General features: G+C 38.6%; 1 protein-coding gene across 4 annotated transcripts in view; it reads left to right on the top strand.

The window, feature by feature from the left end:
• LOC126083303 (uncharacterized) overlaps positions 1-15,989 on the top strand; it is a 128,289-nt gene extending 112,300 nt beyond the window's left edge. For 3 of the 4 annotated variants that reach the window (XM_049896884.1, XM_049896886.1, XM_049896885.1), the window contains 2 exons: positions 9,100-9,210; positions 15,701-15,989. In XM_049896884.1, coding sequence (XP_049752841.1) covers positions 9,100-9,210; positions 15,701-15,812 — 223 coding nt within the window. In that variant the 3' untranslated portion in view covers positions 15,813-15,989. Of the gene's footprint in view, positions 1-9,099; positions 9,211-15,700 lie in introns of those variants that run through there. The other variant, XM_049896887.1, reaches the window with a different exon arrangement.
• The last annotated feature ends 1,215 nt before the right edge of the window (positions 15,990-17,204 follow it).

The following is a 17,204-nucleotide window of genomic DNA, read 5'->3' as shown; positions in this document are numbered from 1 at the left end:
TGAGTTGGAATTGACTTGAAGGCACTGGGTTTGGTTTTTTTGGTTTTATTTTGTTCTTGGATTGTTTTCCTTGTTTCTTTTAGCCCTTTGTCTATGTTTTCCCTTAGTTCTTTAATTATGTTTAATGTTGTTGTATTATATCCTTCCTTTTTTTTTCCATTATTTGCTCATCCCTAGATGTGCTTTCACTCCCTTTGTCATGTTAATTTGGATGGGCCATTATTTCTATGTTCTTTGTGTGAATGGTGATTTTTTGTTGGGGCATTGGAATTTTTGAGGGTGTTAACTTTCTTGCTTTTCTCCAGTATTTGTTGTTTTTTCCCTCACTCCTTTCTGCAAGAAACTCTTAGGTGGGCAGAGCATTTGGCTTTTGCATACTGTTTCCTCTCCCTGTTTGTGATAGCTCCTTCCCCTCTGTGGTTTAATTGGGATTCAAAAGTTCCAGATCTCATTTTTCAACTTTCAATTTCTCCCAGACACACCAGAAAATATGCTGTGGTCAGTCTGTCCACCAGCAGGCTCCACAACTCAGGCAAGGTATTGTGTACTAATCAACCTGTCCGCCAGGGGGTGCAACCCCTTCTGCCTGGTTATTATTCCCTTCCCGTCTCTGTTTCTGTGATCATGTTTTTAGTCAGAAAATCCACACCCAGCAAGCTCCCTGTTTTGCCTGAAGTTTCCTTCCTTGTTCTGTGGGGGCTGCTTATGTGTGAGCTGTCAATTAGGGGAAGCACAGGCAGACTTTCCTCTGTTCCAGGAGAAGGAAGGGCTGGCACTCCCAAGAAGGACCTCCAAGAGATCTGTCTTGTTGGTTTCAGAGCCCCATTGTCCCTGTGCTGGGGAAGCAGCCTCCATTTAGGTGACCCACCTCCTGACCCCACTGTAGAGAATCTTCTGTAGGAGTTTGTATTTTTTTTTTTTTTTTTACCAGCTGACAGTTGCTGGTTAGGGGAGGGGTATTCACACTAGGAACAGACCGCCAGGGAGGTCAGCCTTGCTGCTATCAGAGCCCATGCCATAGTATGTTGGCTCTGGGTGTAGCCTACATTCAAGATGCCTGATTCCTAGCACACAGCAGCCTCAGTCAGCTGTCCTCAGTGCTAATATATGCAACCCATTGATTTGTTGATTCTTGCCTGTCTGCAGTTCTCTGCTGCTTTCCTCTGCACCCTGATTCAAAGTTCCTCAAAGCCCAGTACCCTTTCCTTTTGTATTTCATTTTGTTTTTGTGGCGGAGGTTCAGAATGATGGGTTGTTTATGCTGCCATCTTCCCAGAATTCTCTGTCCATTTGCTGATGATTCCTAACTTTAATTTTTTTAAATATATTCTTAACGGAGTTTTGCATTTCTTGTGTGTGTGTGTGCGTGCCTTTTTTACTATTGAGGTACATCTTCATTTATAGATTTGTAAGCATTCTTTCCCTCATGTGTATGTCAGTTTGTCATTCTGTGGGGGTTTGTGTGTTGCTGTGTTGCTGGGAGCTATGCCAACAGTATTCAAACATCTGCGGGGTCACCCTGGTGAACAGATTTCAGCTAAGCTTCCAGACTAAGACAGAGTAGGAAGAAGGACCCGGTGGTCTACTTCTGAAAAAAAAAATTAGCCAGTGAAAACCTTATGAATAGCAGTGGAACTCTGTCTGATATAGTGCTGGAAGATGAGCCCCTCAGGTTGGAAGTCACTCAAAAGATGACGAGGGAAGAGCTACCTCCTCAAAGTAGGGTGGACCTTAATGACATGGATGGAGTCAAGCTTTCAGGACCTTCATTTGCTGATATGGCATGGCTCTAAATGAGAAGAAACAGCTGCAAGCATCCATTAATAATTGGAACATAGAATGCACCAAGTGTGAAAGTAGGAAAACTGGAAACATAAAAAATGAAATTGAATGCAAAAACATTGATATCCTAGGCATTAGCGAGCTGAAATTGACTGGTATTGGCCATTTTGAATCAGACAATCATATGGTCTACTATGCTGGGAATGACAACTTGAAGAGGAATGATGTTGCATCCATTGTCAAAAAGAACATTTCGAGATCTATCCTGAAGTACAATGCTGTCAGTGGTAGAATAATATCCATAGGAAGACCAGTTAATACAACAATTATTCAAATTTATGTACCAACTACTAAGGCCAAAGAAGAAGAGATTGAAGATTTTTACAAACTTCTACATCCTGAAATTGGTCAAACATGCAATTGGGTTGCATTAATAATTACTGGTGATTGGAACGCAAAAATTGGAAGCAAGGAAGAAGGATTGGTAGTTGGAAAATATGGCCTTGGTGAGAGAAATGATGCTGGAGATCATATGATAGAATTTTACAAGACCAACAACTACTTCATTGCAAATACCTTTTCTCACCAACATAGACAGCGACTATACAGATGGACCTCCCCAGATGGAATGCACAGGAATCAAATCAGCTACCTCTGTGGAAAGAGACGATGGAAAAGCTCTATATCATCAGTCAGAACAAGGCCAGGGGTTGACTGTGGACCATCAATTGCTCTTATGCAAGTTCAAGTTGAAACTGAAAATTAGAACAAGTCCACGAGAGCCTAAGTATGACCTTGAGTATATCCCACCCGAATTTAGAGACCATCTCAAGAATAGATTTGATGCACTGAATACTAATGACATCAAGGGCATAATACATGAAGAAAGCATGAGGTCATTAAAACGACAGGCTAGAAAGAAAAAACCAAACTGGATGTCAGAAGAGACTGAAACTTGTGCTTGAACGTCGAGTAGCTAAAGCAAAATCAAAAGCAAAAGGAAAAAATAATGAAATCGAAGAGCTGAACAGAAGATTTCAAAGGATGGATGGCTGGAGAAGACAAAGTAAAGTACTATAATGACATGTGCAAAGACCTGGAGATGGAAAACCAAAAGGGAAGAACATGCTCAGCATTTCTCAAGATGAAAGAACTAAAGAAAAAATTTGAGCCTCAAGTTGCAATATTGAAGGATTCTATGGTGAAAATATTAAACAACGCAGGAAGCATCAAAAGAAGATGGACGGAATATGGAGTCACTATACCAAAAAGAATTGGTCGACATTCAACTATTTCAGGAGGTAGCATATGATCAGGAACCGATGGTACTGAAGGAAGAAGTCCAAGCTGCATTGAAGACACTGGTGTGAAACAAGGCTCCAGGAACTGATGGAATATCAATTGAGATGTTTCAACAAATGGATGCAGTGCTGGAAGTGCTCATTTGTCTTTGCCTAGAAATTTGGAAGACAGCTACCTGGCCATCTGGCTGGAAGAGATCCATATTTATGCCCATTCCCAAGAAAGGTGATCCAACCGAATGCAGACATTATCGCATGATTTCATTAATATCACATGTGAGTTAAAGTTTGCTGAAGATCAATCAAAAGTGGCTGCAGCAGTATATGGACACGGAACTGCAGAAATTCAAGCTGGATTCAGAAGAGGACGTGGAACCAGGGATATCATTGCCGATGTCAGATGGATTCTGGTTAAAAGCAGAGAATACCAGAAAGATGTTTACCTGTGTTTTATTGACTATGCAAAGGCATTCAACTCTGTACCATAACAAATTACAGATAACATTTCGAAGAATGGGAGTTTCAGAACACTTAATTGTGCTCATGAGGAACCTGTACATAGATCAAGAGGCAGTTGTTTGAACAGAACAAGGGGATACTGTGTGGTTCAAAGTCAGGAAAGGTGTGTGTCAGGGTTTTATCCTTTCACCATACTTATTCAATCTGTATGTTGAGCAAATAATCCTAGAAGCTGGATTATATGAAGAAGAACAGGGCAACAGGATTGGCAGAAGACTCAACCTGTGAAATGCAGATGACGCAACCTTGCTTGCTGAAAGTGAAGAGGACTTGAAGCACTTACTGAAGAAGATCAAAGCCTTCAGTATGGATTACTCCTCAACATAAAGAAAACAGAAATACTCATGACTGGACCAATAAGCAACATCATGATAAATGGAGAAAAGATTGAAGTTGTCAAGGATTTCATTTTACTAGAATCCACAAGCAACGCCCATGGAAGCAGCAGTCAAGAAATCAAAAGACTAATTGCCTTGGATATAACTGCTGCAAAGGACGTCTTTAGAAAGTTGAAAAGCAAGGATGTCACCTTGAGGACTAAGGTGCACCTGACCCAAGCCATGGTGTTTTCAATCACCTCATATACATGTGAAAACTGGACAATGAATAAGGAAGACTGAAGAATTGAATTGGGCTGTTGGCGAAGAATATTGAATGTACCATGCACTGCCAAAAGAATAAACAGATCTGTCTTGGAAGAAGTACCACCAGAATCCTCCTTAGAAGCAAGGATGGCGAGACTATGTCTCACATGCTTTGGACACATTATTAGGAGAGATCAGTCCGTGGATCATGCTTGTTAAAGTAGAGGGTCATCGTAATAGAGGAAGACCCTCAACCAGATGGACTGACGCAGTGGCTGCAACAATGAGCTCAAGCATAACAACAATTGTGAGGATGGTGCAGGACTGGGCAGTGTTTTGTTCTGGAACCAATTTGACTGCACCTAATAACAACAACATAACAACAAGCATTCTTTATTAATATTATAGTATTAATGCTTGGCCTTTTATTCTCTTGGGTTATTTTGATATATTGAGTACATTTTAAGATAGAAAGTACTTGAATATCCTCAAAATACATGCACTTTAAAATGTGTTATCAAGATACACACATATAGTTCTTAAACCTGGAAAACTCTGAGTCAAGATAATATATGAGACATTCATTCATCCATTTGTGAGAATCACACACACAAAGCCCTTTATGGAACCCATCTGGACTAAGGCTGCCTTTTAACGTGTGATGTTCTAGGAGAAAGATAATGACTGAACTTGGTCTCTTTCTGTAGAACTATAAGCATATAAATAAAAAACCAAAAAAAAAAAAAAAAAACCGAAACCCAGTGCTGTCGAGTCAATTCTGACTCATAGCGACCCTATAGGACAGAGTAGAACTGCCCCATAGAGTTTGCATATAAAATAAAGTGTCCAGAAATGGATCTCAATGGAAGAAATGGGCCATAGATCTGAATACTCAAAGTATCAGATATTTTTCACTCATTTACTACAGATACATATGTACTACACGTATACATTCCTGTACTTGCAGATCACTGGGCCCCCTAATTTCTATTGCATTTTTAAAAGTTGACATGCTTTTAGCCCCATTTACTACTTCACTAATGTCATCCTTCTTTCTAATTATGCTTCGATCCATTACCTCCTTCATAATTTATGCAGCAGCTGGTAGAGAGAGTAAACTTGTGAGAGTCCCACAAACCTTTACATGAGAAAATCCAATAGTCAAGAAAAATAGAAAGGGAGACACAATAAATTTACTTCATTGCAGTCTTGAAGCCCAATTTTTATTTGGGCCCAATTTCTAATTTATGTTTAAGCCCTGTTACCAATGGGAGTTGTTTCTCTCTTTTCTGTTTCTTTAGTTTTTCGTCTATGAGTATCTGGATAACGTTTTGTAATTATGATCCCTTTGATCAGCTTACTATACATATTTGCACGTTACTTTTAAATGCTCAACAGCAATATACTGAAGAACACAGTGAATATAGGGTGTGCTGGGGCCAATTATAAGCCACTGTTTAAGACATGTGCTCACTAGACAGAAGTAGCTCCCTTGGGTCATGGAGAACTAGTGAAAGTGGTGTGAGTCAGCTAGAACCATGGTTTTCCTACATTACCGATAGTGGTGGGTTCCCTGAATGACAGACAGGTCTGGTCAATTCCCTAATTTGGAAAATATCTCCATTTTAGAAGGTAGCTGTGTCTCTAATTAAGCTGATAAGCAAGAAAGGCACCAGAGAGCTTTAGAAGGATAGTGCTGCCAACAGGCAGAATGAAGACACTTTGTTCATCCTGGCTTGTTTCCAAAGGCCAAGATGCCACTAATTAAAATACAGAGGAGAGAATGACCCCAGACTTCGGGGCTTATTTTGCCACATTTTCAATATCTTACCGACATTGAAATTCCAGGCTGTGTTTCCTGGTAACTATGGCAACATCCCCATTTTTGTTGGCTCTCCTGGCACTCTCTTAAAGGATTATCTGGTTCATGCCTCCTGAGTAACTTCAATTTATATTTCACTGCCATGTCTTAAAACATTTTGATTGACTCGAAAGTGAATTCAAAACCAGTTACATTGCATTGTTTGTTGCACCCAGGACAGAACTTTGGTAGTTTAATTTATAGAGAGGCGATCATCTAGGTAAATATGTAACAGGCATTTGGAGACTCCAGAGTCTCATTGTTTTACTGCAAGTCTTAGAGCAATGGTACCTCCTGAGCAGAGCCTGGCCTATTGTAGTAGGATTTCCTGTAGTATAAGAGAAAAGAATGTTCTATTCTAAAAGTGATGGGAACTTCCAATGGTGGTTAAATAATTTGGAAGAAGCATGTTACGGAGATATAAAACTTGTCCTCAGGGTGCCTTACTCACATGAGTGAATTGTTTTCTTAGAAGAAAACATGAAATAGCACTCTTGTGCTCGTTATGGAAACACTTAATACAAAACTGTGTCCACACCCTGTGGGGAGATTGCAAGGTTTTTATGTTATCGTCTAAGTTCAGGCCAGAAATAAACAGGAACAGTTATAAAAAAAAAAAAAAAAGCAGAGTCCTATCTTCCCATTTACTGTTAGACTACCAGGAATGAGGGAGAGCCTGGGTGGTGCAAACAGTTAAGCTCTCAACTACCAACCAGTTTGAACACACCCAGAGGCACCTCGAAAGAAAAGCTGGCCATATGCTTCCAAAAGGGCACAGTCCTTAAAACTCTTTGGAGTACAGATCTCATCTGACACACGTGAGGTTGCTATGAGCCAGAATTGACTCGATGGCAATTGGTTTTTGGTATGTCAGGAATAAGAGGCAGATAAACTTTTTTTTATGAAGCAGTAAGATTTCTAGCTAAAATGTTCAGGAAAAGACCCATCCTGCTCTTGCACAAGTAGACTGAATCATTTCCTTTCATTTAACTTGAGAGGCAAATTAATTTGGAATTTGGGCTTGAGCGCAATTACCTGGTCCAAAGCCCAGCTCTTTTATTAGCTGTGTGACCTTGAGTAAGTCACCTAAACCTCTCTGTGCCTCTGTTACCTCATCAGTAACATGGGGAAAAAAACAAACAGTGATGCAGAATTTATTATGACTTATGGCAACCCCGTGTGTGTTAGAGTAAAACCGTGTTCCATAGAGTTTTCAATGGCTGACTTTTCAAAAGTATATCACTAGACCTTTCTTCGGAGCTGCCTCTGTGTGGACTTGAACCTCCAACCTTTTGGTTAGTGGCTAAGTGTGCTAACTTTTTGCACCACCCAAGAACTCCTTGGTAACGTGAAGATAAGAATAATTGCACTGGCTTCACAGTACCACTGCGGAGATTAAATGAGTTAGTATAGGAAAGGATTTAGTTGCCTGATCCATAGAAAATACTCTATAAAAATTAACCAATCCAAAAACTCATTGTCGTAGAGTCGTTCCTGATTCCTAGTGACCCCATAGGACAGAGAAGAACTGCCCTATAGGGTTTCTAAGGAGCGGCTTGTGGATTTGAACTGCTGACCTTTTTTGGTTAGCAGCCAAGCTCTTAATCACTGCACCACCAGGGCTCCCTTACATTAGAAGGGGTCTTTTTACTCTTGAGGCCTAAGTAAATATTTGCTTAGGATTACCAAAGTTCCATGCCCAAGATTTTGACAAATTCTGGGGCAGGATTTATGTGCCCATGTCCCTCCTTTTTCCCCTTGCCTCCTGAGCTTCAGTGCCCTCCCACACAGTGGCTGCTAATACAGACTCTTCTAGTTGATTTGTTAGCAAAATAGCCTTCAGTAAAAATGTTTCAAGGTGCCCTGGGAGGGACTTACATCACACCAAAGGAAATGTTTGCCTAAGTCCTTCACTTGTTTCTTACCACCCATCTGTCACTTTGTCATACTGTGGTAGCTTGTGTGTTGCTATGATACTGGAAGCTATGCCACCAGTATTTCAAATGCCAGGAGGGTCACCCATGGTGAACAGGTTTCAGTGGAGCTTCCAGACTAAGACAGATAGGAAGAAAAAATGGGTGATCTACTTCTGAAAATTAGCCAATGAAAATTTTATGGATCATAACAGGATATTGCCCAGTATAGTGCTAAAAGATGACCCCCCTAGGTTGGAAGACACTCAAAACACACAGTTGCTGCAACAATGGACTCAAACATACCAATGATTATGAAGATGGCACAGGATGGGGCAACGTTTCTTCATTGTACTTGGGGTCACCGCGAGTTGGAAACCACTCGACAGCAACTCACAATAATAATTACGTGTCTTAGTGATAGTCGTTCACCTCACTGGCTCCAGCCTGTCTCCATTTTTCTGTTTTCTCTCTTGCTCCTCTCCTCTGTCTTCTTTACTCAACGTCACTTACTCACGGGAGGAAGGAAAAAAAAAAAATCATTGTCTGAAAAGTGGTGTAATTCTCATATGTTGTTCCACAGAATCTTTTCTCCTATAAGAAAGTCTTTCAAGCTATTAACCCAAGCAAAGACAGTTCCCTCCTGGGAGTAATTCTGGTGCTAGATATTAAGATGGTAATGACTTTCACCTCATTACTGTTAGATATACATAAAAATGACAACACTGTAACAATTCCCTGGATTTATCTATTATTACCATTTTTCTCAAAATCTCAGAGTGAAACTGATATCTTTAGATCTTTGCCTCTGACATCTTTACTTTTTTCTTTAATTTTTATGGTCTGGAAAATTTTTTAGGTGTGTTCATCATGTGTATTTTTTTTTAGGAAGTTCCATTGGTGTTCTCAGAACTATGAGGAGGGGCAGAACCAGCAGGTGAAGAGGAATGGGATTGGTAGATGTGGTAGGGGCCAAGATAAATCTGAGGGTTGAATATTTTTTGTTATTGCTGTGCAACCATAGCCATTATCCATTTCCAACTTTTTCTAAAGGATTAGATAATTTTTTAAGACCATTTGTAAAAAGCAAATTTCACTTCCTATTCTAATAGCATTTTCTTCCTTTTTTTCCTTTCCAGAGTTTGTTCATTGGCTAATTATTGTCATATTAGTTTGGAATGTGTGAAACTCAGTTTCTGCAAAAATGTCACCCTGGATGTGGTTCAAAAACTTTGCAAAAACTGTAGACGGTAAGAAAACTTTGACTTTGCCCTCTTGTGTCTCTTTCAGTCTTAAATGTCATCAAAAAATGAAAAGGAAAGCTGATGTTAGCTGTGCATTGGTTTGTGTTTTTTTTTTTTCAGTAAGTCCTTTTTATTGTCTTTAGGAGCCCTGGTAGAGCAGTGGTTAAGCCTTGGCTGCTAGCCAAGAGGTCAGTGGTACAAATCCACTACTTGCTCCATGGGAGAAAGATGTGACAGTTTGTTTCCATAAGGATTACAGCCTTGGAAGCCCTGTGGGGAAGTTCTACTCTGTCCTACAGGATCATTATAAGTCAGAATTGACTCAATGGCAATGGGTTTGGTTTTTTGGGGTTTATTGTCATTTCTATTTTGTTGGCACAGAGTTCTAGCTGTCACTGGATATTTCCCCAAAAAATACCTTCTGAAAATTTAAAGACTAAACCAAGTTTTCATGCCTTTTCAAAAGCAGAAAATATATGAGTTTCTTTGTGCTTTGGAATTTACAAAAAATCAAAGAAATAATATTTAGAAAAACTTAAAATGAAATATCTCCTACTCAGGTTGACCCTGTCCTTGGAATATCATTTACTAGAATTTAGCTGAAGTTATCATTTCAGGTGTCCTGTATATCATGCTGAAATTGACTTGATGACAATGGGTTTGGTTTTTTGGTTTATATTTAAGAATTATTTGATTGGATCAGAGCCAAGATGGCAGAATAGTCAGACATGCTAAGCCATCCAGCTGCAACAAAGACCCAAAAACCAAGTAAAACAGATAAACAGATGTCAATCCTAGAACCCTGAACCTTAAATGAAGGGATAAAAAATTAGATTGGAAGTCCTGGAGTAGAAGACGAAACTGATAGAAAATGGGGAAGAAATAGAGATACCAAGTGGAAGTTCTTGGCCAAATGTCATGACTCAGCATTGCCATCTTGGAATAAAGCCAACAACCCTATAGGCAGAAAGGCACCTCAACAGGATTCCCAATAGGTGATAGAGGTATGGCATGGACACATCCAGGACAAAGTAAGATGATATTTGCTGGCTGCAACTGAAGGAGAAGCACAAACTCTCTCACCTGAATATAGGACAAAGGGTAGTATTAGCCAAACCAATCCAGGTAATGAACTCTCAAGGATAAAACAAAACTAAAAGATTCAAAAAGGGAACTAAAGATACCAATCTGTAAATGATGACAGTGTCAGAACAATAAAAAAGTATATCCATGAGGCAGATATAGAACTTTCAAATGGAGAGGAAGTTGAGGTGATATCAAGCAATAAAAGGTTGGTTCAACTTAGGAAGACAAGAGTAAATTTCAAGGGAGCCACAAAGGAAGTTAACAAACCTACCTATCAAAATATAGAAGAAAAACTTAAAGTGTCGGTAAACACAAAATCTACAATAAAGAAAGAAACAAAAAGAAATTTCACAAACAAAAGGAACTTAGCACAAGAAAGGAAGAAAACATCAGCACTACAAAAAAAAAAAAGCACTACAAAATGACAGTAATAAACTTGTACCTATTGATAACCACACTGAATGTAAATGGCTTAAATGAACCCATAGAGAGACATAAAGTGACAGAACGGATTAAAAAAAACGTGACCCATCAATATGCTGCCTACAAGAGAAACACCTTAGACACAAAGACATAAATATATTAAAAATCAAAAGATGGAAAAAATATATATCGAGCAACCAGCAACCAAAAAAGAGCAGAAGTGGCTATACTAATCTCAGATAAAACAGGCTTTAAGGCAAAATGCACCATAAAAGACAAGTAAGGACATTATATAATGATTAAAGAGGCAGTCCATCATCATGACACAACCATAATATATATCTATGCACCCAAAAAGAGGTCTTCCAAAAATAAACACTAATAAAAAATAGCACTTAAAAAAGAAACTGGCAGTTCCACAATAATAATAGGAGACTTCAACATGCCACTCTCAGTAAAGGACAAAATATCCAGAAAGAAACTCAACAAAAATACAAAAATCTAAAGGCCACAATCAACCAACTTGACCTCATAGACATATATAGAACACTCCACCCAACAGCAGCAACATATACATTCTTTTCCAACACACATGGAATGTTCTGCAGAATAGACCACATCTTCAGCCACAAAGCAACCCTCAATAAGATCCAAAACACTGAGATAATACAAAGTGTCTTCTCTGATCACAATGCCATAAAAGCAGAAATTAATAACAGGAAGAGCAATGAAAAAAAAATTCAAATACATGAAAACTGAATAACACCTTGCTTAAAAACCACTGAGTAATAGAAGAAACCAGAGATGGAATAAAAAAAATTTCTAGAGTCAAACGAGAATGAAAACACATCACAACAAAACCTCTGTTTCACATCTAAGGCAGTGCTCAGAGGTCAATTTATAGCAATAGGCACATACATCAAAAAAGAAGGGACAAAATCAAAACATTAGCTATACAACTCGAACAAATAGAGAACAACAAAAGAAGCCCACAGCCACCAGAAGAAAGGAAATAATAAAAATCAGAACAGAGATAAATGAAATAGAGAATAGAAAAACAATAGAAAGAATCAATGAAACCAAAAACTGGCTCTTTGAAAGGATCAACAAAAATGACAAACCATTGAACAGATTGACAAAAGAAAAAAACAGGCGATGAAGCAAATAACCTAAATAAGAAATGAAATGGGGGACATTACAACAGACCCAACTGAAATAAAAAGGATCAGAATAGAATAATATGGAAAACTGTACTCCAACAAATTTGAAAACCTAGAGGAAATGGACATTTCTAGAAACACGCTGCCTACTTAAACTAATGCAAACAGGCCGAGAATCTAAATGGACACATAACAAGAGAAGAGATTGAAAAATTAATAAAGATAAAAACAAAAACAAAAAAACCTTCCCCAAAAAAGCCCTGGCCCAGTCGGTTTCACTGGAGAATGCTACCAAACATTCAGAGAAGAGCCTGCACCAGTACTACTCAAATTATTTCGGAACATAGAAAAGGAAAGGATACTTTTGAATGCATTCCCTAAAGCCAGCATAACCCTGATACCAAAACCAGGCAAAGTCACCACAAAAAAGGAAAATTACAGATCAAAATCTCTCATAAATATAGTTGCAAAAATTCTTAACAAAATTCTAGCCCATAAATTCAGCACCATATAAATAAAATAATAATATACCCTGACCAAGTGGGATTCATACCAGTTATGCAAGGAAGGTTCAACATTAGAAAATCAATCACTGTAATCCATCACATAAATAAAACAAAAAGAATGAATCACGTCTTTATCTCAATTGACTCAGAAAAGGCATTTGATATAGGGGCACTGTTTTTTTTTTTTTTTTTTAACACCCATTCCTGATAAAAACTCTCAATAAACTAGTTAGGGTCGCTATGAGTTGGAATTGACTCCACGGCACTGGGTTTTTGGGTATACAAAACCAACAGCCAACATCCTTTTTAATGAAGACAGACTGAAAACATTCCCCTGAGAACAGGAACAAGACAAGGATGCCCTTTATCACCTCTCCTATTTAACATTGTGCTGGAAGTCCTAGCTAGAGCAATAAGGCAAGAAAGAGAAATAAAAGGTATCCAATTTGGTAAGGAAGAAGGTAAACTATGCCTATTTGTGGATCATATGATACCATACATAGAGAACCCAAAAGGCTACACAAGAAAACTACTGGAACTAATAGAAAGATTGAGTAGAGTAGTAGGATACAAGATAAACAAAAATCAGTTGGATTCCTATATACCAACAAAGAGAACTGCAAAAGGAAATCAGAAAAGCAATACCATTTATAATAACCCCTAAAAAAATAAAATGCTTAGGAATAAATCTAATCAGGGATGTAAAAGACCTATACAAACAAAACTACAAAACACTACTGCAAAAAAACAAAAGAGACCTATATAAATGGAAAATCATACCATGCTCATGGATAGGTAGACTCGACATTGTGAAAATGTCAAGTCTACCCAAAAAATACCCAAAGCAATCTACAAATACAAAGCAATCCGTATCCAAATATCAAAAGCATTCTTTAAAGAGATGGAAAAACTAATCATTACATTTACATGGAAAGGAAAGAGGGCCTAGATAAATAAAGCACTATTGAAGAAGAAGAATAAAGTAGGAGGCCTCACACTACCTTACCTCATAACTTTCTTTTCAACTAAGGTAGTCAAAACAGCCTGGTACTAGTACGATGACAGACATATTGACCGATGCAACAGAATCGAGAACTCAGATGTAAATTCATCCACGTACGGTCACCTGATCTTTGGCAAAGGCCAGAAGCCCATGAAATGGGGAAAAGACAGTCTTTTTTAACAACTGCGTGCTGGCAAAACTGGATGTCTATCTGCAAAAAAAAAAAAAAAAGAAACAGGACCCAGACTTCACACCATACACAAAAACTAATTCAAAATGGATCAAAGACCTAAATATAAAACCAAAACTATAAAGATCATAAAAGAAAAAATAGGGTCAATGCTAGAGGCCCCAATACACGGCATAAATGGGATACAAACCATAACTAACAATACACAAACACCAGAAGATAAGCTAGATAACTGGTATCTCCTAAAAATTGAACACTTGTGTTCATCAAAAGACTTCACCAAAAGAGTAAAAAGAGAACTTACAGACTGGGAAAAAATTTTCGGCTACGACAAATTCGGCAAAGGTCTAATCTCTACAATCTATAGGAAATTCAACACCTCTACAACGAAAAGACAAATAATCCAGTTAAAAAATGGGCAAAAGATATGAACAGACACTTCACCAAAGAAGACATTCAGGAGGCTAACAGACACATGAGGAAATGCTCACAATCACTAGCCATTAGAGAAATGCAAATCAAAACTACAATGAGATACCATATCACCCTAACATTACTGGCATGAATCAAAGGAGGGGGGGTGGAAACCCATAAAATAACAAATGTTGCAGAGGCTGTGAGGAGACTGAAACTCTTATGTACTGTCGGTGCAAATGCAAAATGGTGCAACCATTTTGGAAAAGGATATGGTGCTTCCTTAAAAAATACAAAAATAAAATAAATAAAAATAGAAATACCATACGATCCAGCAACCCCACTTCTAGAAATATATCCTAGAGAAATAAGAGCCATTGCAGTAATAGACATATGCATACTCATATTCATTGCAGCATTATTCACAATAGCAAAAAGCTGGAAAAAACCTAAGTGCCCTTAAACAGATGAATGGACAAACAAATTGTGGTACATACACACAATGGAATACTATGCAGTAATAAAGAACAATGATGAGTCTGTTATACATTTCACAACATGGATGAATCTGGAGGGTATTATGCTGAGTGAAATAAGTCAGTCACCAAAGGACAAATACTGTATGCGACCATTATTATAAAAACTCATGAAAAGATTTACACACAGAAAGGAGCAATCTTTGATGGTTAGGAGGGAGGAGTGGGGTGGGGATGGAAAAACACTAAATAGACAATAGATAAGGGGTAACTTTGGTCAAGGGTAAGACAGTACACAATACTGAGGAAGTCAGCACAACTTGACCAAGGCACGGTCATGGAAGCTTCATAGACATATCCAAACTCCCTGAGGGACCGAATTACTGGGCTTGGGGCTGGGGACCATGGTCTTGGGGAGCATCTAGATCGATTGTAATAACATAGTTTATAAAGAAAATGTTCTACATCCTACTTTGATGAGTAACGTCTGGGATCTTAAGAGCTTGTGAACGGCCATCTAAGATACTACACTGGGCCCACCCTGCCTGGATCAAGGGAGAATGAAGAAAACAAAAGGGAAAATTTAGTCTACAGGACTAATGGACCACAACTACCACAGCCTCCACCAGAATGAGTCCAGCACAACTAGATGGTGCCTGGCTACCATCACTGACTGCTCTGTCAGGGATCACAATAGAGGGTCCCAGACAGAGCTGGAGAAAAATGTAAAACAAAATTCTAACTCACAAAAAATGACCAGACTTACTGGTCTGATAGAGACTAGGGGAACACCGAGAGTATGGCTCCCACACACCCTTTTAACTCAGTACTGAAATCACTCCTGAGGTTCACCCTTCAGCCAAAAATTAGACAGGCACATAAAACAAAATGAGACTAAATGGGCACACCAGCCCAGGGGCAAGGGCAAGGAGGCAGGATGGGACAAGAAAACTGGCAATGGGGAACCTAAGGTCAAGAAGGGGAGAGTGTTGATGTGTTGTGGGGTTGGCAACCAATGTCACAAAACAGTATGTGTATTAATTACTTAAGGGGAAACTAATTTGCTCTGTAAACCTTCATCTAAAGCAGAATAAAAACATATATATAGACTGGAAGGAACATAAAGTAGTAGTCAAGGTTATTTTAAAGACTTTTCAACTTTTCATGCATTTCTCATGCTTGGTATCTAGGCTGACCTGTATCCAATCCACATAATATGTGTCTTGTCTTTTTTTAAGATTGAAGATTCTCCATCTCTACGGCTGCACTGTCACTCCTGGCCTGAGCAAGATTAAAGAAACTTTCAAAAGAGTCAAAGTATTTCATGACATTTCTGCTCCTACCTGTTAATATTCTTAGGAAAATACTATTAGCAAAGACTTTGAAAAATATACCTTGTTAAATATGCCCAGAGAACTTCCCAATTAAAGTGAGGTATAAATTGTTCTTTTTTATTTAGGTGGAGATAATCAAGAAATAACTACATGTGAAACTTTGACATCATATTAATTCATTTTTGTATGGAAACCCCACCCCCCCAAATACAAAATTTTAAGTTCCTGGTGTTTTCTTCCTTGTTTGTATTATATGTTGTAATGTATTTAAATTATTACCTGAGATTACTAATTGGCACGTACAATGTAATTTTCTTTAGTTACTAAAAGTATAATGAGAGAAGAATGTGTTAGATAACTCTAGAAGGAACTTTACTCTTTTAAACCCCACACAGATTTAATTGTAGACACGATGGTTTCATATGTACCACAGCAACAATCCGCCAAATACAGTGCTGATTTCTGCAGGACTTGTGCCAGGGCATTGCAGTAGCTTCTATCTAGCCAAAGAGTACTTACTGTTTGGGAAATGGTATAGCTTGGAGGGAAGGGCACATGTGCAGCAGGTGTGGGAGCAGGAGTGGAGCCCTTTGGGAACATTTAGGAGAACTAATCTCTTTTTAGAAGGTCAGGAAAAGGATAATAGAGCTGAGGCGTAAAGCAGGAGAGGAGGATATCTAGTCAATATGGTGGAACTGATGGGGAAATACCAGATCCCACTTAAGCATATAGAGATATAGAAAAAAATCAAACAAAAACAGTGTAAAAGGAAGGCAAACTCAAAGCAAGGAAGTTGCGGTAGATTAATGATAGCCTCAAATTCTTTCCTAGTCACATTGAGAGGTGGAGACTAATTGTCTTCTCCTTGAGTCTGAGCTGGCCTTAGTGACCTGCTTGACCAATAGAATATGAAACTAGGTCATAAAAAGCCTTACAGTTTTGACCTGAGATTCTTTGAACTTGTGGAGCTCTGAATCACCATGTACGAAGTCTGACTACTCTGATAGGAGACCATTTAAAAAGAGGCCCTCAGACACACAATGGAACACTATGCAACAATAAAGAACAAAGATGAAGTTGCGAAACATCTCACGACATGGATGAATCTGGTGGGTATTGTGCTGAGTGAAACAAGTCAATCACAAAAGGACAAATACTGTATAAGACCACTATTATAGAACTTATGAAAAGGTTTACACACAAAAAGAAACAATCTTTGATGGTTAGGAGGGAGGGGAGTGGTGGGGAGGGACAAACACTAACTAGACAACAGGTAAGTGGTAACTTCGGTGAGGGGTAAGACAGTACACCATACAGAGGAAGTCAGCACAACTTGACCAAAGCAAGGTCATGGAAGCTTCATAGACACATCCAAATTCCCTGAGGGATGGGATTACTGGGCTGAGGG

The sequence above is a fragment of the Elephas maximus genome, chromosome 9 (genome assembly GCF_024166365.1).
Source record: "Elephas maximus indicus isolate mEleMax1 chromosome 9, mEleMax1 primary haplotype, whole genome shotgun sequence".
Classification (NCBI taxonomy): domain Eukaryota; kingdom Metazoa; phylum Chordata; class Mammalia; order Proboscidea; family Elephantidae; genus Elephas; species Elephas maximus.
This window is presented reverse-complemented; position numbering and strand designations above follow the sequence as displayed.